At 41.0% G+C, this 27,304-nt stretch overlaps 1 protein-coding gene across 2 annotated transcripts in view; it reads right to left on the bottom strand.

Annotated features, from left to right (window-relative positions):
* napepld (N-acyl phosphatidylethanolamine phospholipase D) overlaps window positions 1-16,030 on the bottom strand; it is a 39,510-nt gene extending 23,480 nt beyond the window's left edge. The window contains exon 1 of one of the 2 annotated variants that reach the window (XM_008111528.3): window positions 15,606-16,030. In XM_008111528.3, coding sequence (XP_008109735.1) covers window positions 15,606-15,947 — 342 coding nt within the window. In that variant the 5' untranslated portion in view covers window positions 15,948-16,030. The remainder of the gene's footprint in view (window positions 1-15,605) is intronic. The other variant, XM_003221529.4, reaches the window with a different exon arrangement.
* Between the last annotated feature and the right edge of the window lie 11,274 nt (window positions 16,031-27,304).

Raw genomic sequence — 27,304 nt, 5'->3', positions numbered from 1 at the left:
TAAAGTAATCTACTACTCCTCCTCTCCAAATGCTAAAGAGCAAAGGTGGGTTTTAATTGTTTTTTAATGGAAAGAAGGGAAGGCATTCCAGAGGTGGGGGCGATCACAGAGAAGGCCCTATATCTTGTTCTCACCAGCCGTACTTGAGATGGGGTGGGACTGAGAGTAGGGCCTCACTGCTGACTGCAAAGTTGATAAACCTTTTTGACTTTTTAAAACATTTCAGCATAACACACAGCTCTGTCTGCTTCTGTCATTATTTGCAGCAGGCAAAGAGCATGTGTGAAAGAAAACAGGGCTTAATAGCTTCTTTTCCCCTAACACGAGTATCTATTTTACACTAGGGCTTCATGTAATGCCTCCTCTGCAGCAGTGAAAACTGGAAATGCTGGAACTCATGCAGAAAAACCTGTTTGTGTGATTCTTTAAACAATGATGTTAATGGAAAAACTAATTTAAGACATTGTAAAACTACTTCCGCCACCTACCTTCCTATTACTTCCATACAGCACAAAAAGTGTTTATTCTCCCATTTCTGAAGGACAGGGATCTATTTTGCCACATGATGAACAGCAGAATGCAAGGATGGAAAAAAAGTATACATGTTCTGAATGCCTAAATCAAGATCAGCACCCAAAGATAAATGAGCCCCAACATACACATTCTGTAAACATAATAGCAAGTTGATTTTTTCCACATACAGTCAGATTTCCACATTTGCTGGGTTTAGGGGCACAGGAGGACCTAGAGCAGTGGTTCTCAACCTTTCTAATGCTTTGACCCCTAAATATAGTTCCTCATGTTGTAGTGACCCCCAACCATAAAATTATTTTTGTTGCTACTTTATAACTGTAATTTTGCTACTGTTGTGAATTGTAATATAAATATCTGATATGCAGGATATATTTTCATTGTTACAAATTGAACATAACTAAAGCATAGTGATTAATCACAGAAACAATATGTTTGGGGAGTATGGACAACAGATAATGGGATCGGCAGTACCTTCAATTGATTCAGTTTTGACTTTCACACACTACTGAGACCCCAACGAATTACAGACCTGGACCAAACTTGGCATACAGAACTCCCATGACCAATAGAAAATACTGGAAACGTTTGGAAAAAGAGACCCAGACATTTTGGAGTTGTAGTTGCACCTGCAGTCAAAGAGAATTCTGAACTACACCAACAATGGAATTCAACCAAACTTGGCATACAGAACTCCCATGACCAACAGAAAATACTGGAGAGGTTTGGGGAAAACAGACCCAGACATTTGGGAGTTATAGTTGCACCTGCAATAAAAAGGGGATTCTGAACTGCACCAACAGTGGAATTCAACCAAAAAAGCATCTACCTGGCTGGTGCCGAGAGCCAGGTGCCAGGGACCTCGCTACAAGGTTGGGGTCCGGATTCAGCGTAGAGGCTTGCACCTCTGCTGAGCCTGGCAGGAGGTGAGAGCTGGGCAACAGAGGAACCATGGTCGAGCCCAGGCCCAGTGGTGAGCCTTCAAGACAAGGTGAGGCCCCATTCTGATGGCAGTAGAACGCCATCCCAGGCCGAGGCAGGTGGGAGGTGAAGCGGCTCCACAGCCACCTCGTCCACTGCCTCCCTCGCCTTTTCCTATCTTCAGGATGAGGCAAGGTCTCATCCTGATGGCAGAAGGTTAACTCAGGGCAAAGCTGGCGACAGTCAAAGAGGCTCCAAAGCCACCTTGCCTGCTGCCTCCCTCGCCTTCTCCTGCCTTCAGGAAGAGGCGAGGCCCCATCCTGATAGCAGGGGAAGGCCGGCCCAGGCCGAGGCAAGCTGTGGGTGAAGAGGCTCCAAAGCCATCTCGCCTCCTGCCTCCCTCACCTTCTTCTGCCTTCAGGATGAGGCGAGGCCCCATCTTGAGGGCAGGGGAAGGCCAGCCCAAGCCAAAGTGGGCGGTGGGTAAAGCGGATCCAAAGCCAACTTACCCATCGCCTCCCTTGCTTACTCCTGCCTTCAAGATGAGGCAAGGCTCCATCCTGAGGGCAGGGGAAGGCCAGCCCAAGCCGAAGTGGGCGGTGGGTAAAGCGGATCCAAAGTCACCTCGCCCACCGCCTCCCTCGCCTTCTCCTGCCTTCAGGACGAAGCAAGCTGCCCTGAGGGCAGGGGAAGGCCGGTCCAGAGCTGACCCAGTCTGGCTGTTTGGCTGGAGAGGGGCTGGGAGCCAAAGGAGGTGGCCTCGCAACCCTTCTTAAACAGTCAAGCGACCCCTCTGCGGTCATGACCCCCAGGTTGATAACCGCTGACCTAGAGATTCCTAGAAAGGTGTTTTCTCTAGGAATCTCTGGGTCCTCCAGCATGATTATATTGTCAACTCCTACTGGAGTGTTAACCAGAGTCATACAGTAGGACCTAAAGATTCCGAAAGAAAACAATTGTAAACAAATTAATGAATAATCAAATCCACAAAAGCAAAACCTACAAATTTGGAGGGCTGTGCGTATACTGAGCCTACAGTAAAGGCATTTTTCTTTATACACCTGAGAAATTTGTTTTGCTTTCCTTTTAATATGATAAATTGGCCAAAGATGTTATTTGGCTGATGCCCATTTAAAAAAAACAAACCCTGAAGAATATTTTAAACAGTTCAGCTCCCTGTAAAGCAAACCATTCACTCAGATGACAGGGCTGATTCCAGAAAGAACTGCTCCATTTTGAATCTCTCACTAAAGTAATTACTGCAAGTGGATGATTTCTGAGATGACAACATCTAGCCATAACTGTACTTTTTCTGCTCACATTCTGGGTGTGTGAGTTAATGGCAAATATGACTGATTAGGTACATAAGCAGCATATGAAAGGAATGCAAGGACCTTTGGACTGCTATAAACCTTAACACTGTTTTTATTTGTTTTTGGCATTCTTGCTCTGAAACTAATGTTCCCTGAGCAGACAATAAATATAGAAAATCATGATGCACATGAACAACATCAGAATAGCAAATAAAACAACAGTATAAAATGTATATAAATATATAAAGGTGCCTAAAATGCCTGAGAGAAGAAAGATGTATTTTTATGGTGCTGGAAATATAATGTGGTGGCCACAAATCAAGCCTCCTACAACTTTTCAATAAGACTCTTCTGAGAAGGATAGTACATAGTTTAAATCTCAGTTACAACTAACATAAGAAATATGATCCACAGGGACAAATATGAGCTTTCACTGAAGACCATAAGTACTCCTTTCTCAAAGTAAGTTTCACTGAATTATATGGCAATTTCCTAAATACCTTCCAGTCCAAAAATTTTTCATTATTTGTTTCTAATTCTTTTTTGTCAATCAATCCTCTACTACCACCATGCAGATTACAAAGAATTAAGACCTCTTCGACACTGTCCCTATATCCCAGGATCTGACCCAAGATTATTTTCTTATCCCGGATTATCTGGTAATGGAAACTCATATAATCCAGTTTAAATCAGATAATCTGAGATCAAATCCTGTGATATAGGGCAGAATAGAAGGGGCCTCAGTAATTAAAATAGAAATAAAAGCAAGAATGTTTACAATCTTGAAAGATCAGTTAACAACTGTGTAATTTTAAAAGTTTTTAAATGTCGATAACTGAAGGTAAGGTCGACTTCCATCTGCAATGCAAATAGGTGCATCTCAGCGATATCATTTTGTTAAACTGTTTCACTTTTCATACTTCAATTAAAATTAACATCCAAAATGCATACTTGCAGAAAAGTGAAGTATCAACTTGCAATTTTTCAAATCAAATATTTTCTAACTTATTACTCATGAAAGGAGACCAGTTTTGTGGCCAGACACATAAGGTTTTACCAAGTGGCCATTACACCCTTTGGTGTAACAAAGGACAACAACTACAGGTTTTCATTACCTTCCCAATTAGGATGAGATATCTTTATGATACTATTGACACTTGAAACAGTTGTTAGCCCTTACATTTACAGACAAATCTGAGAAATCTGGAGGGAATTTGAAGAGAGAAAGAAGTATTTGCAAAGAGAGAAGGCTGTCAATATTAGAATATTGACTTGGAAGATTTGGCACAATTGATCAGAATGAAGAACATCAAAACAGTAGCTGGGCAGCATCCCAGACTTCCATTATTTACATGGATCTTGAATGATTTGTAGCATCCCTCAAATCTTTAAACTTGTATTATGAAAAATGTAAACCAATAGCCATAGCACATATCGCTGAACAAATTGCGTATTGTTTAGTTTTAAGCTACTGTTAAGTTTCCATTCTCTCTCTCTCAAGGTGGGAAATACTGCTACGTTGACAGTATAAGAAGCACTGTTGGAACATGCAATAGATAGTGGAGGTCAGATTCGCATTGTGTCTTGCTTCTGTAACAGGCCAAGGTTTTTAAAAGCTCAGCCAGCAAGTATGACTGAAAAAAAATCAGTACTCAGCAGATACTGTTCTTTTTTTAACCCACAAATAAGTCACCTTAACATTCCAGCAAGTATGAGCAACTCTGGAAGCAAAGGGTGCACTGCTTGTTTTATTTTTAAGCAAATCACAGAGGTATAAAACTGACTTTGGAAAGGAGGCACTCACTGGCAAGTTTAAGTACATAACGTTGAATGAAGACTATTGTTGAGGAACAGTGCTGTGAATCAACACTATAATGCATTATCTTCTTTTCAGAAGTGAAATTGCTTTTGGTCCAAGTGGACAATATTTTGGTATTCTGAAACTGACAAATTATGAATGGTGGTTTTAAAATGCACATATTGTCAGCCAGAAGTATTAACTGGAGGCATTCAGAATAAAAGAGTCCTTTAATTTATGGTCACTTTAGCAATTTTGTATGTGAAGGCAAACATTTATGTCTGCTGTAGTCAATGCTTTATACATATATCTGACATAAGCAGCTTGGGCGGGCAGAGGAATTTAGTACTACCACCTTGCATCCCATTGTTGGCATAAAGGAAATAAAATAGAAATGAACACAAGTTGAGCACCCCTAATCCAAAAATGCTTGGGACCAGAAGTGTTTCCTGTTTTGGATTTTGGAGTACTCGCATATACATGATATCTTGCAGATGGGATCCAAGTCTAAACATGAAATTCATTTATGTTTCATATATATTTATACACACAGCCTGATGGTAATTTTATATACAATATGTCTAATAATTTTGTAAATGCGACAAAGTTTGTGTACAATGAACCATCAGAAAGCAAAGGTTTCAACATCTCACTGACCCACATGGAAGATTTTGGAGTATTTCAGAATGTTGGGAATTCTGGATAAGGGATAGTAGTGGGAAGTGGAGAGGACAATTTAAGTTGTAGTCGAAAAAACGTAGTCCTGGTTGTCATGGAAAGTCACAGCAGAAAATTGTTTACTGGACTATTGTGAAATCAACCCACTTTAAAAAATATCAAATCATAAAACTGCAAGAGAATTTATAGCCAGTGAGTTCACACTGCTTGATTTCTAGAAGTGGCCACACCTAAACAATTAACAAAGGGAAGGGAAGTCTGTGTCATCTGGGAATAATGGGAAGAAATTCCTCTGGGCAACTCAGCAAAAAATCACCCAGCAAATATGTATTATATTGAACTTTCAGAAAATGAGAAAGTATTTCTGAAAACTTAGTTTAGTTAAGCAATGAGGGCTATTTACATCCACTACAATATGATGCTTTAGTGCAGAAAGTGGACAATCTGTGACACTCTAGCTGTTGGTTTGCAACATTCACCAGTCTTCACTGTTACTACAGTGGGCATGGCTGATTCTTGGTTCCTCTCAATACCAATGATTCCTCTCAATACTAATGAGTAAGGTGAAGGATAATATAAAGTGCAGCCTAACAGCACTTGGAAGCCCTACATTAGCCAATGAAAACAACCTAATCAAGCCACTATGTTCATCTGGCACATCTATGGGAAGTGGAACTTTGTCATGCAACAATGGATCCACTCAGAATCAGCAATCCTACAAGAGTTTGAGAAAGGTTTCTATTCACTCCAAGCTGATGACTTTACAAGTCATCAGTCCCATGTACCCCGAAGCCTTACTCAGAAGCCAAGAGCGTCAGTGTGACTGAATGATCTGATACAGAAAGACCCTTCACTAAATGCATTTTTCCTTGAAGTTCAGCTGGAATTCTATCTGTTCCATAGGATCTATCCCTTACACTAAACCTTATTCTGAACCTGAACCCATCTTTCCAAGCCCAAACAGTTCATTTCTGTTTGGGTGAATGGTTGCCTTTTCTGTCTAGATTAGAGACATGAATAATTGTCCCAGATGTTGACAAACAACTGCCAGCCATAGATGGTACAGACTGTGGTGAAGTTGTGGTTCAATAGCATCAAAAAGTCTGTGTGATCCATAACTCTGGCTTTGATAGAGTCTGATACCCTGTGAAGCATCCCTAGTTGCATTTATGCCATTTCAATTTTGGTGTACTGCCTAATCCAAATGGGATCTCAGCAACATGTGTAACCAGGATTTCACTTGGTTTTCATAATCACAAACCTTGGGCTTGGATTCTCCCACACGAGTCTTCTTATGGCCACAGAGAAACACGGGTTTCTCAAGGAGGAGAGAGGATTTGTAGCAGGATATATGTGAGTTGTTTTGCTTTAAGCTCAGTGGTTTATAGCTTTTGTAACCAAGCTAAAAAACAAAGACTATTTCACTGAGACATTAATTGCTATTTTTTTTACAAAGAACAAAAGGCACAAAAAATTCCTTAACAAAACCCTGTGTAACCAGAAAGAGGTTCAAGAAAAAACGGCTCAGCAAGCTGTATGGGATCATTTAATCACATCAAGTAGAAACTGCATACAATGCTATACAAATAACAAACATTCTTAATAGGTCTAAAATTGTGAACTGTGCAACACAAACCAAATGATTATGGATTTCTTTTGGTATGAAAGTCTTTTTCAGTGACATAGCATAATAAGAAAATCTTTCTTAAAAAACAAAACTTTGAAGTGACTAGAAACCAGTTCTTCTTATCTCTGCTTCTTATTTAATTGCTGAGTTCTGAGTGAAGTTTTCTATGCGATCCATATTAGCAAATGCCATTCCACCCTCTTCAGGAATTGGTAAGGTATATTTTCTCTGAAATCTCCCATGAGTTGTGAAGCTCACTTTCCAACTATGTAATCTTAATGAGAAAAGAAGAGCATGGTGTACCAGAGCTGTTTTGACCAATAACAAGTGTTTCTGTAACTCTTCATGATCAATCTTTGCTGTTAGTTTAGTGGAAGCCTAACGGTTGGCCCAGACTTCTACTTCGATATTTTAATAACATCTAGAAATACTAGCCATATATTACAGGAATATATTGTAGAATGGGGCCTTTCTGATTGCCAGTTCCCAAATACATAGAGGCTCTGTGCTGCCTCGTCAGAAGACTGACTTTCTATTATTAGCAAATGTATTTTACCCTCTCTCTATCTGCCCACTTATTCAATGCAGTTGTCACTCTGCATTTGTTGTTTGTATTTTTAATGGGTTGGTTATTCATGGATTTTACTTAAAATGTTCTCTCTAGCAATCTCTAGGTCCCCTATGGTCAACTTTCTCCAATCATGCTGGAGTATCAAGAAACTTCAATAGAGAACACCTATTAAAGAACCTCTAAGTCCTCCAACACAATTCTGGCATCAGCTTCCAGAAGAAGTTGACTACAGAGTTTGCTGGAAGATAGCTAGAGAGGTGTTCTATTAGGTTAAAGATAGCAATTTCTTTTTGTGTGGTTTTTCACTTTCACGGGGGACCTGTAAACCAGCAAACATGGAAGATTGATTGTACCCCACCACATGCTTATTTGGGGGAACAAAACTGTGCTCCCCAATTCGTATCCATAGCTGTGGTGTTTCTTTAACTACTTCTCTTCTCCTTCCTCTCTGCATTGAATATTAAGAAGCCCTTGTTCCCTCCATCCATGCTTAAGCCTATCCACTTGTACAATGAAATTCTCCTTTCCTGTTTTATGTATTAAAATTGGGCTGTACATGCAACAGAAGTAAGTGCGTCAACTTGTCTGTATGTAACTAAGCTGTATGCAAAAATGATGGCATTGTTATGTGCCTTCAGGTAGTTTCCAATCTATGACTATACATAAATAACTTTAGAAGTTTTTCCAAACTGAAAAAAGTTTAATCTGGAAAATCCCTAAAGTCCTTAGTCCACTAACAAAAGTGAAAGAAGCATTTCCATATCCAATCAGAAATCCCCAATGGCATAGTCCAACAAACAACATCACACAACTGATAATCATCTAAATTATAGTTCTCCAGAATGGAAGGCAACAAGGTTAATCATGACAAGTGGCTTCAGACTCCAAATTTAGTTTAAAAATAAAATACAGGCAACTGAAGTAAATTGGGTATAGAATACTCTGCTGTGGAAAAAACACTGCAGAAAACCACAATTTCAGACCCACAGTTTTTTGCTCCAACAACACATTTCAGACAAGGAAAATCGACAAGGCTCAGAGCCAAGTAACTTTGTCAAGAAACCAATTACAAAGCAGAGCTGAGGTCCAAGCACCTATTTACACCTGCAGGGTACAACAAGATACAGATATAATTGAAGACGAAGTTGTACCGCTTAAAGAGCACAAACACATGCTTCTTATCATTGCCCCTGGCAAAATATACACCACACCCTCCACCCTTTGCTCTAACCAAACCCAGTAAAGCATACACCTCCAAGTGAAACATACAACAGAACAAATGAGCTAACATGACTCAATCTCACAACTGGAAACACATACACACACAAACAAGGAAGAGTGAGAGATTGAGAGAGAAAGAGGTAAAATATACACTGCAACTGTTTCATCCCCCATCTACTTCCACTGATGATGATGATGATGATGTAATAATGATAATAAAAATGTGTATTTACTACCCACTTCTCCTTTTGGCTTGAGGCGGACCACAACACTAACCCCCATATTACGTATAGCTCCCCCAAAGCATCCATGACTCTCTCGGCTTATCTTTTTTCTCTCCTGTATGTTTGGGAATGCTTCAAAATTGCAGAATAAGTTGCAGCCACCTTCCATGTTTCTGTTTCATAAATATGCCCCAAATATCCTCTTGGGCCCAAAAGCATTCACAGACCTAGAGGCCAGCACTTCATTTTGCAGCCCATCAGTCTTTTAAAAATGAAAATACATTTTAAACCTTCTGAAGGGCAGTAAGAGAGATGTCTGTAGACATGTAAAATCTTGAATTTAAGATTTTTTCAGCTGTAATGAATTCCTATAACAATTAAAAATATAAGTCTGGCAACTACAATATATCACATTAAAATGTTCTCACAAACCTTCTTTCACCTATTATTATTATTATTATTATTATTATTATTATTATTATTATTATTAATTTATATCCCGCTTTTCTCCCATGGGTGGGATTCAAAGCGGTGTATAGTGTTAAAAGCAACAAAATTAAAAACATAAAATTAAAAAAATCATAACTAAACAAATGAATTACGCGTGTTTTCTCTACCGCTATCTCCTAAACACACTCTATCTAAAAAGAGATTAGAAGTTCCCTTGATGTCTCTACAGAGACCATGCATAGATCTTTTAGTACTATTGAGACTGAGAAAAAGTAGTAGCATAAGCTGATGCATCTACACTGTAGAATTAATGAGGTTTGACACCACTTCTACTGCCATGGCTCAATGTGATGGAATCCTGGAAGCTGTAGTTTGATGAGGCATCAGCACTCTTTGTCAGAGAAGGCTAAAGACCTTATTAAGTTCAACTCCCATAATTTCATAGCACTGAGCTATGGCAGTTAAAAGTGGTGTCAAGTTGCATTCATTCTACAGTGTAAAAGCACCTCATCAGATACATGGAGTAAAATATATGTAATGAAATACAAAAACTTATGCAACCACCTTTTATCTTAGTTAGTCTCAAAAGTATTACAACATCTCTTTGCATTCTGATTAGAGACTATTTCAGTATTTTGTTACTCCTTAGAGAGTCAGAACCATTTTTAGGGACATATTTACAGGACAACATTGGAGCATTTCAAGTGTCACAGCAAGATTATATGGCATCCTAGGATGTGTAGTATGGTGAGGCACTAGAACCCTCTGGCTGAGATTTCTAAGTAAGGAACTGTGGCAGTAAAAATGGAATCATATTACTGTAATTGTGTGGCTTGAAAGGGCCTCCAGTTCCTCATTCAAATTTGACAGTTCACACACAGTTGTTCCAGAGGGCAATTTAGATGCAAATACAAAAAAAATTAGATTTACATGACAGGGAACAAGAGCCATCAAACAATATACACTATGTATGGGGAGGGGGGGGGGAGAGAGAGAGATTGCTTTTTGTCTGGGACATTTCCTCTGCTTCTAGGTGGCCCAATTATACCCTACTTTAAAGAAGAATGAACAAGTTGCCTTCACATTTGGTGCCAGATCCCTCCCTTTAAAAAAGCATAAAATATCAGTAGAAAATATAGGAATATTATGCCAAGTGAAACAGACACATTAAACTGGCCAACATACATTTTGGTGCCTCAAGTGTTAGACCTGTTCCTGGGTATATCTGATCTACTGATTCCAAAAATGGCATCAGTTTCCCCCTATCCACTGCAGTTTTTGAAATACAGAACATATGACATATGTCAGTCTTCATCTGCTTGCCCATAGAAAACCATGATGACCATATCTAAGAAAATAGAGCCGATGTGGTCTAACCAGTGCAATTTTCTGAAACAGTACCCTAAATAATTCCAGGAACAGCCCTAAAAACTAAGACACCAAGAACATTTTTGTTGCTGGGCTGTATAATCAGTTCAGGCTGCTAAATGTGGTCATGTTCCTAATCCCAGATCCACTAAGAGGCCTGTTTATTTCTCCCACATTAAGGCTAGCAGACTGGCAACAAGGATTTGGGATATTTGATTGAGGAGAGAAGATATAGAGAAGAAGGGGAGAGAATCCTGAGGGTGGAAACTGTCATGTCAATTATTTGTAAACCACCTTGCAAGCCCTTCTGGCTGAAGAGCAGGGTATAAATTTGCGAAAGTAATTAAAATGATAAAGGCAGAAGAACACAATACAAAAAACAGGGATAGCTAGTAAGGGATTTATAGGAGGGTGTATTACATCTGGTAGAAATGGTAGGGGTATTGAATTTGAGATCATTTTTAACTGCCCCAAAGAAAATTGGTTATGAGGACAGAGCATACATACTAAATGGCAAAAAGGTAACTACACCATGTAACCTCATGACAGTTCTTAAAATCAGTTCTGGAAGCCCTTACACCTTTGAATTTTTCTCACCTAAGAAATAAAGAGTTTATTCAACAACAGATTGGATTTCTGTTTGCTTTCTACTCTAGAATTTATTGATACTGTCTTAAGCAAATTTGTTAAGAATCTGCTTGCACTGTACTGGACAAATTAAATAAATGAGGCCAGCAGCTAGAATCTGGAAAAACAAATCCTGTCAACCCAACCTTAAGAAAAATTGGTTGAACACATCTCTAGCTTGTTAAAGCTGCAAAGGACCCATGAGGCCTGCTATCCATCTGCGGGACTTTTGTCTTTATATGCAAATGTTAAATAAGACATCAGTGCTGCAAGGCATACAAGTTAGGGAGGAGGGGATTATATAACATGCTTTTGGAAGACTGCTGCAGCACATTTCCATGTCAATGAAAAGAGAGGCTAGAGCTATAGCAACTGAATTGATCTGCCTGGCTTTCATTCTCCAGCCCAGTCTTATTCCCCAGCTCAGAATGAGGCGAGAGACCCCGTGAGGAAGAGGGCAAGGGGAAGAAGGGCTGGATCCTCCGCATGCTAATATATCTCAACCAGACAACTTCTATTTTCACTGTAATTCATTGGAGATTCCCTCCAAGTGGTTGATCATAAGAACTTCTAAAATTAACATACCTCTGAAGTGTTACTATTAAAGCACAGTAAACCATGATGTGGTCCCAGAAAAATGCTACAATCTGATAAAAAAAAATCCTATATGGCAGATGGACTGCAACAACTCTATACTACGGATCTGCAGTTGAAACAAAACACTATTGTCTTTGTTTCAAAGCATGAAGATCAGAAACCCCTCAAATGGCAAACTCTAGCAATAATATTTTTTTCAAACATTAAGATTGCTTCACAGGCTTGTAAAGTGCATCTCTGGCTGGGTACTTGGAAAATCAGTTATGCTAGTCAGTTGAAAGTTTGGCATTTCAAAGGTAGCTTGTCCATGATTTTAAAGTGACAATGCCATGGGAAACTTGCTTTGAATTCCAATCTTTCAATCAAGTATGGCACACTGATTTGTCAAGTACTCAACCACCATATAGGATTTTCCACTGGCCCAAGGTGACAAGCCTACAATCAAACCAGTCATTTGATTGTATTGCCACAGATGGTGGCTTGAAGTACAGCAGATGGTTGAGAAGCAGTGGCCACTGAGAGGTGAGGCACAAATCAGCAGCAGCCCCACCAACAGTCCAGTTACAAGGAGAATGTTAATCCGTTCCTCCTATTTTTACAAGTGATGCAAAAATCCATTTTTGCATACTTACCCCTTGCAGTTCTCATGGTTTCATTTTGTTTCTCAGTTTTGAGACTATTAACTCAGAAGTAGCAGGTCTAGATGCATTTTCACATTCCAGCATGTCTTTGACCCCAACTGTTAACTTTCATTTTCTGTTTTTTGCACAGCCCTTTCCCACATTAGTATATGGCACCAATATTGCCTGAGAGGCTTAACGGCGGCTGTACAACTCATAGACTTGGGACAGACCTCAAAGGGCCATCCAATCCAACCCCCTGCCATGCAGGAACACACAATCAAAGCCCTCCTGACAGATGGCCATCCAGTTTGCTTAAAAACCTCCAGAGAAGGAGACTGGAACGCTCCTTCAGCACATACTCCCTAATGCTTAGAAACAATCTCTTTTCCTGTAATTTGAATCCATCCCGCCCGCCCAATTCTAGTCTCCAGGATAGCAGATTTGCCCCCTCTTCAACTGAGATTTCCTTTCAAATATTTAAACATGGTTCTCATGTTCCCTTTCATCCTTCTTTTCTCCAAGCACAGAATTTCCTTTTTTTAAATTGGTTCTTCTCCAGCTTGAAATTTTACCTGAACAAGATTCACAAATGAGACATTTCAAATTGGAAGGCATTTGTGCTTATGTATGTAGAAATCTGTTCTGACTTATTTTCACTTTTTAAAGTTTTGCAATTAAAAATAAAACCAATTTATTTTTAAGGGTATGGATATCCTTGCCATCAGTGCAAACTGCATCCCAATGAGCCTTTCTAGAGAAGGACATGAGGATGGAGGGGGAAGGACTTCAGCAAGTTGTAGCTAGGACTGCAGTACAACGTTCACTGAGAAATAGATCCTATGCTTTTCCTGCATGGCAGGGGGTTGGATTAGATGGTCCGTGTGGTCTCGTCCAACTATATTATTCTATGATTCTGTGAAGTGTCAGGGGAGATTTGCTCCTCTGCACAAAATCTGAGCTTTATGACACAATCCTAAACCTGTATTTCAGATCGTGCCCCTTTGGCAGGACCCTTTGTTTTATTGCAAAGTACATGTGATATTGCTATATGAATAAACAATTATGGCATGTAACATAATAGCCATTCTTATTCTATGCCATTCAGTGGGAATTACTCCCAGGTAAAGGCACATCTTAAGGCTCCAGAAGGTGCAGAAAACCACCCCAGAGCTATATAACACTTAGAATCATAAGGTTGGAAGAGACCCCTAGGGCCATCCAGTCGAACCCTGTCATGCAGGAAAAGCCCAATCAAAGCTCTCCCAACAGATGGCCATCCAGCCTCTGCTTATAAACCTCCAGAGGAGACTCTGTCATGCTCCTAGGCAGTATATTCCTTATTCTAAGCTTACTTCAAATGGGTTTTTGTAGCATCCAAAGAAGCAGATTTCAGGTGCATCTACATTTTGAATTTTTCATTATTTTTTTTAAAAAAGGTTGTACCCAGCCTCGAGCCATCAGAAGAGGCAGGTAATAAATAAATAATTATTGATAATATTATTATAGAATTGATGCAGCTTGACATCATTTTAACTCAAATCTCAAGGAATTATGGGATTTGCAATTTGGTGAAGTGCCTCTTTAGTAGAAAAGGCAAAAGACCTTATACAACAATAGCTCCCAGGATTCCATAGCATAGGCTGGTCCAAATGATCCCAGACTACATAAATTCCACAATATGGATGCCGCCTACATGGATGACAGCAGATGCTCCCCACAGTCATTGCTCTGAGTCCTAGTTTCAAGAAAACAAATCTGCTCCCTCCTCCTCATGATACCCTTTCACATATTTGTACATGGCTATCATGTCTCCTCTTCTCTTCTGCAGGCCAAACATGCCCAGTTCTTTAAGCCGCTCCTCATAGGGCATAGTCTCCAGGCCATTGGTCATTTTAGTTGCCCTCCTCTGGACATCTTCCAGCTTGTCAATATCTCTTTTAAACTGTAGTGCCCAGAATTCGACACAGTATTCCAGGTGAGGTCTAACCAAAGCAGAATAGAGAGGCACCATGACTTCCCTCAATCCGGACACTATACACCAGGGGTCCCCAAACTAAGGCCCGGGGGCCGGATGCGGCCCATTGAAGCTATTTATCCGGCCTCCACGGCACAAGGGCAGAAAGAAGCGGGTTGGACTAAATAACCCAAGGGGTCTCTTCTTCTCTTACAGCCATTATTATTATTATTATTATTATTATTATTATTATTAACATTGAGGCTGGGTGGCCATCTGTCAGGGGTGCTTTGCTTGTGCTTTTGGTGCACAGAGGCAGAAGGGGATTGGACTCAATGGCCCAAAGGGTCTCTTCCAACCCTCTTTGATATTGTTGTTGTTGTTGTTATTATTATTATTAATTATTATTATTATTATTGCTTGGTGGCCAACAATAGTCCGGTCTGAAGGATCGTGAACTGGCCCCGTTTTAAAAGTTTGGGGACCCCTGCTATACACCTTTTGATGCGGCCCAAAATCCCATTGGCTTTTTTAGCTGCTGCATCACACTCTTGGCTCATGTTCAACTTGTCAGCTACAAAGACTCGCAAGATCTTTCTCAGGTCCTTTCTACATTGCCATATAATCCAGATTATCGAAAGAGATAATCCGCAATATCTGCTTTGAACTGCATTATATGAATCTACGTTGCCATATAATCCAGTTCAAAGATGGATTTTATTTGGTGTGACACTGCCCTATATGCCAGGATCTGATCTCAAGTGATTTGCTTTGAGCTGGATTATAATGAGTCTCCACTGTCAGATAATCTGGGATAAGCAGCAGCTGGTGTGGCATCAGATGCTGGGATAGAGGGCAGCATAGAAGAGGGCCTGAGGCAATGGCAGTTTGACACCACTTGAACTGCCATTGCCTCAGTGCCTTGACAGAAAAGGCTAAAGAAGACGTTGTCAAACTACAACAGACATGGTTCCTGTGGTAGAGTGAGGAAGGAAGGCAGGTGTAGTTTCCCTTTCGTTTTCCTGAATATCCATAAGGAGAGAGAGGTACATACATACATACATACATACATACATACATAGTCTGGCTTTCCCCTCCTCACCTCTCTCGGGGCAGGTCTTCCTCCTCGTCCTCCATGGCGAAGGGGCTCCTCTGCGGCGGCGAGGCGTCCCTCAACTGCGGCGCCGGCTTCGGAAGCAGCGAGAGGAGCCTGAGGCAGCGCCTGCCCACCATGAGACGCGGGGCTCCCGGCAGCCAGAGCCCGGCCTCCCGCCCCTCCCACCCGGGGCCTCCTCCGCCTCCTTTCCCGCCCAGAAGCCCGCGCCCCGCTGCGTCTGGCCCGGCCTCCCCGCCGCCGCCGCAAAGCGAGCTGCGGGCGCCATCTTGGGAGAGGCAGCTCTTGCCCCAGCGAGGTCTCCTGAGGGCTCTGGCCTGTCTCTCTCATTCAGCCCCTTTCTAGGCAATAGTAGCTTGAGTAGGAAAGGGGCGTCGTGTTGTCGACTTTATTGCCTAACTCTTGGGTTATGCCTTTATGAAAGTTCAGGGTCCAGTTCCACCGTAGGGTTAATGCAGTTTGGCCCCACTTTGGCCCCTTTCACACAGGTGTATGAAATCCACATTGAACTGGATTATATGTCAGTGTAGACTCAGGCCACTTCCACACAGCTCGTGTCAGGTGCGAAACTGCAAGATGCTTCTGGTGTGACAGAATTGCCAATTTGCAAGGATGTTGCCCAGGGGACGTCCGGATGTTTTGATGTTTTACCATCCTTGTGGGAAGCTTCACTCAAGTCCCCGCATGGGGAGCTGGAGCTGACAGACGGGAGCTCTCCTGCTCTCCCCGAATTCGATCCTGGGATCTGATTCCAGATTATCTGCTTTGAACTGGATTATAAGAGTCTACACTGCCAAATAATCCGAATGTTTAATATTTTACCATCCTTGTGGGAGGCTTCTCTGATGTCTCCGTATGGGGAGCTGGAGCCAACAGACTGGAGCTCACCTGCTCTCCCCGGATTCGATCCTGGGATCTGATTCAAGATCATCTGCTTTGAACTGGGTTATACGAATCTATACTGCCACATAATCCGAATGTTTTGATGTTTTACCATCCTTGTGGGAGGCTTCTCTGATGTCTCCGTATGGGGAGCTGGAGCCAACAGACTGGAGCTCACCTGCTCTCCCCGGATTCGATCCTGGGATCTGATTCAAGATTATCTGCTTTGAACTGGATTATATGAGTCTAAGGTAAAGGTAAAGGTTTTCCCCTGACATTAAATCCAGTCGTGACCGACTCTGGGGGTTTGGTGCTCATCTCCATTTATAAGCCGAAGAGCCGGCGTTGTCCGTAGACACTTTCAAGGTCATGTGGCCGGCATAACTGCATGGAGCGCCGTTACCTTCCTGCAGGAGCGGTACCTATTGATCTACTCACATTGGCATGTTTTCAAACTGCTAGGTTGGCAGAAGCTGGAGCTAACAGCGGGTGCTCACTCCGCTCCCGGGATTTGAACCTGCAACCTTTCGGTCTGCAAGTTCATCAGCTCAGTGCTTTAACACACTAGACCACTGGAGGCTCCTATATGAGTCTACAATGCCAAATAATCTGAATGTTTTGATGTTTTACCATCCTTGTGGGAGGCTTCTCTTATGTCCCTGCATGGGGAGCTGGAGCTGACTGACAGGAGCTCACCTGCTCTCCTTGGATTTGATCCCATGATCTGATTCAAGATTATCTGCTTTTATCTGGATTATGAGTCTGCACTGCCAAATAATCTGGGATAAACAGATAATCTGGGATCAGATCCTGGGATAGAGGGCAGTGCAGATCCAGCCTAGATCCAGATAACTGGCAAATAGAGGGAGAAAACTTGGAAGCAGTGACAGACTTTGTACCGTGTTTCCCCGAAAATGAGACAGTGTCTTATATTAATTTTTGCTCCCAAAGATGCACTAGGTCTTATTTTATGGGGATGTCTTATTTTTCCATGGAGAAGAATTCACATTTATTGTTGAACAAGAAAATGAACATTTATTATATACAGTCATTGTCATCACAAACCAACATAACCAGACAAACTGTGAATCCTATCAAGAATTTCTTGTTGTTATCATTATTTTAATGTACAACAATCTATGATACATACATTGACCAATCTTGCATGCTCTGGTGTTATGTTTGGTGGGCATGCTTCAAAATAAAAACTTTGCTAGATTGCAGCCAGGAAATTAGAAGATGTTTACTTCTTGGGAGGAGAGCAATGACCAACCTTGATAAAAAGTGAAGAGTAGAGACAGCACACTGGCAACAAATGTCTGAATAGTTAAAGCAAAGGAATTCCCTATGGATACAAGAGCTGGACCATAAGGAAGTCTGGGCGAAGGAAGATAGATGCTTTTGAACTGTGGTGTTGGAGGAAAATTTGGAGAGTGCCTTGAACCGCAAGAAGATCCAACCAGTCCATCCTCTAGGAAACAATGTCCAACTGCTCACTGGAGGGAAGGATACCAGAGGCAAAGATGGAGTACTTTGGCCACATAACGAAAGATAGGAAAGCTTAGAGAAGAGAATGATGCTGGGGAAAATGGAAGGAAAAAGGAAGAGGGGCCGACCAAGGGCTAGATGGATGGATGTTATCCTTGAAGTGACTGGCTTGACCTTGAAGGAGCTGGGGGTGGCCATGACCGACAGGGAACTCTGGCGTAGGCTGGTCCATGAGGTCATGAAGAGGCGGAAGCAACTGAATGAATAAACAACAGATCCAGCCTTACATGACAAACTGGAACCCTCATACATAACTCTGAATGGATAAAGATTCTGCCCTCTTTTTACCCTTAGGTTAATTCGCATGGATGTGTATAACTTGGATTATTCATTATAGTTGGTCCGCTTTGGCATCCACATGGCCTGAAAATATATTTTTTAAAATTCCAAAAGGCAAGCCTTGGGTTTTGCCATTTTATATAGGGATACCATTTTATGATGTCATCTTAGATGATGGGACGTCGGTGATCACAGATTTTGGTATCCATGGGGATCCGGGAACCAAATCCCAGAGGATACCAAAGGTTCATTGTAAATACCCTCCGTTTTAAAGTTTTGCCCCTGAGGATAGCAATGTATTAATGCAATTCCTTGTGGGAGTTTGGTATATCAATGTTGCTTCCAGTGACCCATTCCCAGTCCACAAACTGGGCAGTTGATTAAATTGTTTTCTTGTAGGAATCCCTGCAGGGGAAATAGCACGCCACACCCAAACAAGTTTATATTACATTATGTATGAATAGCTGTTTAAAGTACAAGCAAACTATCTTTGAAAAGCTTGGTATCAGAAGTATTTCTGATTTTTGACTACAGGTGGAATAGTATTTCTGGATTTTGGATGCAACACATACATTTGTATTTTATTTGCCAGGTTGGAGACTGAGAGAAGATGAAAAGGCATATTCTGCTAATGCTGTTCTTTATTTATACCCCCATTTTTTCTCTCCACAAGGAGACTCAAAGCAGCAGAGATTTGTACTAATTACTACAGTTGGATTCCCATAATTTCACGGGTCCTCAGTCTCTACAGTTTTGCATCTCATACACAATGTATATAATGAAGAAGTGACATTAGAGAGAGATGACGATCTATGAAACGGCAAGAATCCGAGCGTGATGCTTGGCACAAATCCATTCTCCCACCATTTCACAAACCCTCATGTCTTTCTGCAGCCTTGTGTCTCGCTCATTCGCAACTTGGGTTGTGCATCTGACATAAGGCTGGAGAGAAACTGAGGATCTGAGAGTGAAGAACAAATACAGTGTCTGTACAGTACAGGAGATTTCTGGGAGGTTTGCCAACCGCCTGCTACCACTTTGCAAATAAACTGCAGCTGTTGCCTCGAAGGCAGAAGCAGGCAGCTGTCAGCAGAATATTTTAGATTTTAGAGAATTCAGGATTTCCAAATAAAGGAGGCTTAACCTGCATGTGGGCCTGAGAGTGCATAAAAACTCCTAAACAAAATTTCTCTGTCACCATTCTAAAGATGCTTGATGGAGGATTGCTACCTTTTAGTTCTGTAGACTCTTTAGGCACATTTTGTAGATACCTGTTTTATATTTATGGCCTGATATGGCAGTATGGATGGCTATATTTCAGTGATCTTTTAAATAGTGTTCATTGACGTTTAGATCTAATATTAAGTTTTTGTACATCCTGAAGACGATAAGCCTCATTCAGATCAGCTGGGTAGAGTCTGCCTCTTCCTCCCCCAACCATGGATATACAATAAGGTTTGCCCCCGAAATTGTCCCCATTTGCTCCAAAATTTCCACTGAAGGAGCATGGGGTACATCTACGACGTTTTGTTAGTCCCTTGTGGCCAATATAGACCCAGGGAAGGCCTATTTTTGAAACTCAAACATGTGCAAGGCTCCTGGGATGTAATATGCACCCCTAGATTTCCACAATTGCCCAACTATGTTGTAAGGGCTATAAAGCCTATCAGCAACATTGGATCCCACTGTTAGAGGCCAATGTACTTAATTATTATATACTGTATCTTCTCTACGGTCACCTATTTTATGTATTTTTCAACTCAAAACCAAAACTGTTCCAAGATTAGGTCACACACAAAATTAGTAAAATAAAATTTTTGCCAGAGTATTATGTGGTTTCCGGGCTGTATGTCCGTGTTCTAGCAGCATTTTCTCCTAACATTTCACCTGTATCTGTTGCTGGCATCTTCCAAGGATCCCAGTGATTCGTCATGAGAGTCTCCAAAAACAAATTAAAATGTATGCCAGTTTCCATGTGATGGTGGTTCCTTTTCGGGTTTTGGTAGCCATTACTAGTAGGATAACTCTCTGATAGGCTGTAGGATGTGGACTCGCCTTATAGAAGGGGAAAAAAATACAAAAACACCCTCATGTAGTTGTCGATTTGCCCTCATCGTACCCTCACTCCTATTAACAGTCTTGCAGCCTAGACCAGCTTTTATCTTCCTCTTCCATATCGAATAGACAAGATCCAGGAAGTTATATCTGATTTTGGTAATTCTGTCTCTTCAGTACCATTTATGAGGGGTCTTACATAGTGCTGAAGAGACAGAATTGCTACTGTTGGTGAATGGCAGCACATTCCAATACAAATGTTCTCTGTTTAATCTGCAATACTTCATTTAAATATGTAAGTCACTACTTGATGCTACAGATATGTAGAAACTAGCTTGCACCCACTGAAACACTTACTTAGGCGATCTCTCGTTATCAGAGTATGATGGTCCTTCAAGTGTAGTGTCTTGGCGGTGGGTACATAGGTGACTGTGGTGCCCTATTCTTGACCCGCATGTTCTTCCACAGTGAGGGCATCAGATTCCAGATGGAAGGTGGTCCTCCAGTTAGAGCACTCAAGGGCCAGGGCTTCCCAGTTCTCATTGTCTATGCCACAGTTTTAAAGGTTAGCTTTAAGCCCATCTTTAAATCTCTTTTACTGTCCACCAACATTCCGTCTTCCATTCTTGAGTTGGGAGTAGAGTAACTGCTTTGAGAGACAGTGATCGGGCATTCAGACAACGTGGCCAGTCCAGTGGAGTTGATGGTGAGGGAGCATCGTTTCAGTGCTGGTGGTCTTCTTCCAGCACACTGACATTTGCTCACCTGTCTTCCCAAGAGATTTGCCGGATTTTTCGGAGGCAACGCTGGTGAAATCGTTCCAGGAGTTGAGTGTGACGTCTATAGACCATCCACCTTTAACAGGCACACAACATGATTGGGAGGACAATAGCTTTATAAACAAGCACTTTGGTGTCCCTACGGATGTACCGATCCTCAAACACTTTCTGCTTCATTCGGAAGAATACTGCACTCGCAAAGCTCAGGCTGTTGAAGAGGCTGCCAAAGTAGTGGAAATGGTCAACATTTTCTAATGTTACACTATTAAGCTGTATTTCTGGCATTGCAGAGGGATTGGCTGGTGCCTGCTGGAAGAGCACTTTGGTTTTCTCGATGTTCAATGAGAGACCGAGCTTCTCGTATGCTTCTGCAAAAGTGTTTAGAATAGCTTGTAGGTCTCCTTCTGAATGCGCACAGACAACATTATCATTGGCATATTGGAATTCTATAACAGATGTTGTTGTGACCTTAGTTTTGGCTTTCCATCTACTGAGGTTAAATAGCTTGCCATCTGTCCGACAGATGATTTCCACTCCGGTGGGAAACTTCCCATCAACAAGATGAAGTATCATAGCGATGAAGATGGAAAATAAGATTGGGGCAATAACATATCCCTGTTTGACACCTGATTCCACCTTAAATTTGTCACTTTGGGAGCCATTGCTGTCAAACAACCCATTCCTGATAAATAGTTGATGGGAAACATTTGCTATTGGCAGGCTCCCGTCTCTGGCCCGACACGCAGCTCCAGCTTTCTCTTCAGCTCCAAACCTGGACCAGCATCCGAATCTGGATCAGTACAGGCCTGGGCTTGGGCCCATAACCCAATGTCAAAGTATTGCAGCGCAGCGGTAGTAGTATGAAAAGCAATGGAGCGCAGAATGAAGTGACACTTCAAGGCGTCAGTAAAAGCAATATACAAAGCTTTACTGAATGGAGCAGTAAACAGCACAAACAGACTCTTGCAGATGACAAACAAACACAGGACTGATCTGTTCTCCAACAGATCTCAAACTCGACTTGAACTCAAGACAGACTGAACTGATGCAATAGATATGCACATACTCTTGTGTCTGGATCCTCCCTAGTTCCAGCCACACACACCAAGGTCATCATAGCTCATTAGTGATTAACTCTTTACACACTATTACACACTCTGGATGATGCATCTGACTGCAATACAAGCATGGCACAAATTACATGTAAATACTCTCATTACACAAATCTCACATTGACAATCCCTACTAAAGACAACTCCATACATTTGAATCTTCACCCATGAGCAGCTAAAATGGATTAGCTACATTTTAAAAATACACTTCCAGAGTACAGTAATGAGAGTATTATTTCTAAATCTTGTGGCAATAAGGTATCGGTGTACAGAGTGTGGAGTTTGAAGGAGGGAGAACTACAGATGATGGGATATGCAGTACATACAATCGCCTCAGCTCCCACAGACAACTGTGACTTGCACCAATAACAGATCAGGCCCAAATCTGGCACAAAGACCCCTCCCCCCATGAACCACTTTATGTCCTGGTGCGGTTAGAGGAGGACAGACCATGGATATAGGATTTGCAGTACCTTCACCTGAAATGACTCGCACAAACAACTGTGACCCCCATGAACAACATACATGGACCAGATTCGGCACAACCTGTAAACAACCTGTCCTGGATGAGGTTGCATTCGCCCAAAGAAGCAAACACATAGTTTGCAAGTACTTGTATATCAACTTCTATTCCTGGAAACCCAGATTAATTATGTGGTTTGTAATACTTCACAAGGAACATAAAATATCAAGGCCAGGTTAATCAAAATGACTTTTGTGAAGGAGCCCTTAATTTTTGGAAGTTCAGAAAAGGATGGCCGTCTGACACTTCTAAGGTATTCCTCCTCTCTCATTTGATAAGGCTTCACCCACCCACCATTATAATAAGTTACAGCTACAGTAGAGTCTCACTTATCCAACATAAACGGGCCGGCAAAATGTTGGATAAGCGAATATGTTGGATAATAAGGAGGGATTAAGGAAAAGCCTATTAAACATCAAATTAGGTTATGATTTTACAAATTAAGCACCAAAACATCATGTTTAACAACAAATTTGACAGAAAAAGTAGTTCAATACATATTAATGCTATGTAGTAATTACTGTATTTACGAATTTAGCACCAAAATATCACAATGTATTGAAAACATTGACTACAAAAATGTGTTGGATAATCCAGAACGTTGGATAAGCGAGTGTTGAATAAGTGAGACTCTATGTAAATCACATAGGTTATAATTGTAGTGTGATATATTTCTAAACTAATTTTATTGGATTTTAGGAAGGCTATTGCAAAGAAAGGAATGCAAAATTATGAAAAAGAAAAACGAAGGGGAAAAGTCAAATAAATAGGATATAAGCAAGATCTAGGGATATACATTGATATAAGCTGATCATATTTCCCAAAGTACATCTTAAAGATGACATCTATAAAATACATGTATAACTAAAACAGTAAGATGTTTTGACCACTGAATGGTGAACAGGGAATATTTATCCCTCTAGCCATAAAATCTAAGTCCTTTTGCAACAGTAAAAACATGAACACTGTTGACATTCAGTCAAATCTCATGTTTCAGGAATATGATTTAAAACCTCCAAGGAGCTTTCCAATACAAAATTATTACATTGTAATACATCCAGTTTGAAAAGACCATTGAACACGACTCGATCAAATATCTACACAACAAAAACAATTTTTTGACCTGGATTGAGGTGGGGAACAGTGACATATTAAAACACAGCATAAACTTTCCATTCAAATCACATAACACATAAACAGTTTAAAATATCCAATTAAAAGAAAATACTGGTTCAATTAAAACAATCAGTAGACAATGCAAAATTCAGAAATTATAAGTAATCTGCATGAGGATGCCTTAACTACATTACATAGCCACCGTTAATATTTATGTAGAAACACTAATGTATTTATAGTTTGCTTACCAGGAAAAGGAACCACTTACAAACATCCATCTGTTTCTATTTGACTTCTAAGATCTTAAGGTGACAAATGAGGACTGGGATTTTCAAGTTATGTATTTTAATCTTTCTTACACTCTGTTATATTATTTTTTTTGTGCCAGATTAACTCATGTTTTTATCCCAGAATAATTTGACCTGGGGAAGGGGGGTGTGTGTCTGTGTTCGACATCAACCATACATCAAGCGAACCACTGACCCTCATACAGAAGCTGATGAAGAAACATACCCTACAACAGACCCACAAAAAAAAAAAAACAATTGCTACATTCAGTAAAGGATAAGAGGGATCCTCTAACCACTGCAAGTGACCATTGTATACTGTGCAGCTGTGGACAAGTCTACATAGGGACCACTAAACTCAGCACCCAGATACTGCAGACTAATTCAACTGGAGAAGTCAGCTATAGCAGAGTACACGATAAACCACCCTGGACATAGAATATTATTTGAGAACACAGAAATTCTGGACCACTGACAACCATTGTGTCAGACTACACAGAGAAGCTATTGAAATCCACAAGCATATGGACAATTTCAACAGAAAGGAGAAAACCACGAAAATGAACAAAATCTGGCTACCAGTATTAAAAAAACACCAGGATAAAGACAGTAAATAAGGAACACTACTCAGAAACAGGAGAAGTGCAGAAAGCAAACAATTAACAGTTGTTTACCAGTTAGCACCTTCCAAACAAAGCATGCAACAATAGCCAGGCTACATCTATGTAGATACCCTCACTGATTGACTTTGCAAACTTCATGGCTTCTCAAATGCTAATTAAAGCTTGCTAACTGCAACATTAACACTTGCTTTAAACAGACAAGGGTTCTTTCTCCTACCCTGGACATTCCATAGATATACAGGGTGTTTGAAAAAGAACTCCCTATTCACCATTTAAATTAAATGGTGAATAGGGAGTTCTTTTTCAAACACCCTGTATATACACTCCACTTGTTTTGTTGCCAACAGAACCTCTGAAGATGCCAGTGACAGATGCAGGCGAAGCCTCAGGAGAGAATGCTACTGGAACATGGCTGTATTGCCTGAAAAACTCACAGCAATTCATACATTGACTTTCATAGAGAAGATATCACTTCAGGCTGTGTATATAAGGCTTATATATCTTGACCTTTAAAGCCCTACATGGTTTGGGTCTAGGTTACCTAAGGATCACCTTCTCCCATACAATCTGCCCCGCACACTGAGATCCTATGGGGGGCGTATGCTCCAAAAAGCCAGAACCTAATTGGCAACCACAACCCAGAAAACCTTTTCATCGGCCGCCCCAAGGCTTTGGAACAACCTGCTGGTTGAGAGCTAAATGAGCTGTTAGAATTTAAAAACCATATAAAGACCTATCTCTTCCGGCAGGCCTACCTAGACAATCTTTCAACATGAATTTTAAGTGTCCATTGTTTGATCTCTGTTTTGTGTGTTTTAGTATGTATTTTGTAGAGATACATTTTGGTGTGAAACTTTATGGAGGTATGTTTTAGTGTGTGCATTTGTAGTATTTTTGCTGTGCTTATGTACTTTAATAGGGAAACAAGTCATCCAAGAATACCTGGCCGCTCTAAATGAATTAAAGTCCCAAGGGCCATAGCAACTACATTCAAGAGTATTGAAGGAACTAGTGTAAGTCATTTGGAACTACTGACAATCATCTTTTAGAGTTCTTGGAGAACGGGAGAAGTCCCAGCAGATTGGAGGAGGGCACATGTGGTCCCTTCAAGAAGGGAAAAAAGGACGATCCAAACAATTACCGTCCGGTCAGCCTCACATCAATACCGGGCAAGATTCTGGAAGTGATCATTAAGGAAGTGGTCTGCAAACACTTAGAAAGGAATGCGGTCAACGCTAAGTCAACACGGATTTATCAAAAACAAGTCATGCCAGACTAATCTGATCTTTTTTTCCCGATAGAGTTACAAGCTGGGTTGATACAGGGAGCGCCGTAGATGTAGTATATCTGGATTTCAGTAAGGCCTTCATCAAGGTCCCCCATGACCTTCTGGCAAACAAACTAGTCAAATATGGGCTAGGCAAAACTATGGTTAGGTGGATCTGTAATTGGCTAAGTGAACAAACCCAGAGGGTGCTCATGAATTATATAAATGTTTTTAAGGTTTTATAATGTATTTTAATAATGTTATTATTATGTTATTACAATTATTATGTGTTGTTTTGCTTTTATGATTGTATTCTTTGGGCATTAAATTTTGCCAATTTTTGTAAGCCGCCATGAGTCCCCTCAGGTGAGAAGGGCAGGGTATAAATGTTATAAATAAATAAATAAATAATGCTTCCTCTTCATCCTGGAAAGAAATGACGAGTGCAACTCTATGATTCTAATAGTTCTGTAACTTACCTTGAGGAGAGGCGGGTCAGAAATAAAATTATTATTATTGTTGTATGAAGATTAAACCAATGTTGTGGGTCTCAAGATATTTCATTACTGTATATTGATGCAATTGTGGGTCTTCCAAAATCCTGATCGCGCCTGGTCCCAAGAATTTTGTATAAGGGACACTCAATCTGTACGTTCTTGCTGTTATTATGGTTTAGCTTTATTTTTATCCTTTTTTCTCCATTAGGAGATTCAGGGCCCTTCCACACAACCATATAACCCAGAATAACTGGGTTATCTGAGTCCATGTATTCCAGTTCAAAGCAGATATGCTGGATTATATGGCTGTGCAGAAGGGCCATTAAAGTTGGTTACAATATAACTATGTTATAACTAACCCGTTCGGATCTAGTGATTCAGATACCGGTTTTGCTCTATCTATCTATCTATCTATCTATCCATCTATCTATAGCAGGCCTGCACAACCTGTGACCCTCCGGGCCTTTTGGACTTCAGCTCCCAGAATCCTGACCATTGGACAGGCTGGCAAGGGCTTTTAGGAGTTGGGCGTCCCAAATGCCTGGAGGGCCACAGGCCTGTTCTACAGACTCACCGAAGCGGCTGTACGTTTTATGAAACGTTAAAGGAGAAGCGAAAGGAGCGAAGGGGGAAGCAGGCAAGGGATGAAGCGAGACCAAAACTGCTTGAGACCAAAAGCCACAGCCCATTTCCTTGGTCTCGAAAGGAGGAGCCCACGG

This window comes from Anolis carolinensis, chromosome 5, assembly GCF_035594765.1.
Source record: "Anolis carolinensis isolate JA03-04 chromosome 5, rAnoCar3.1.pri, whole genome shotgun sequence".
Lineage (NCBI taxonomy): Eukaryota > Metazoa > Chordata > Lepidosauria > Squamata > Dactyloidae > Anolis > Anolis carolinensis.
Note: the sequence above shows the minus strand (reverse complement) of the source record. Positions and strands in the feature narration are given on the sequence as shown.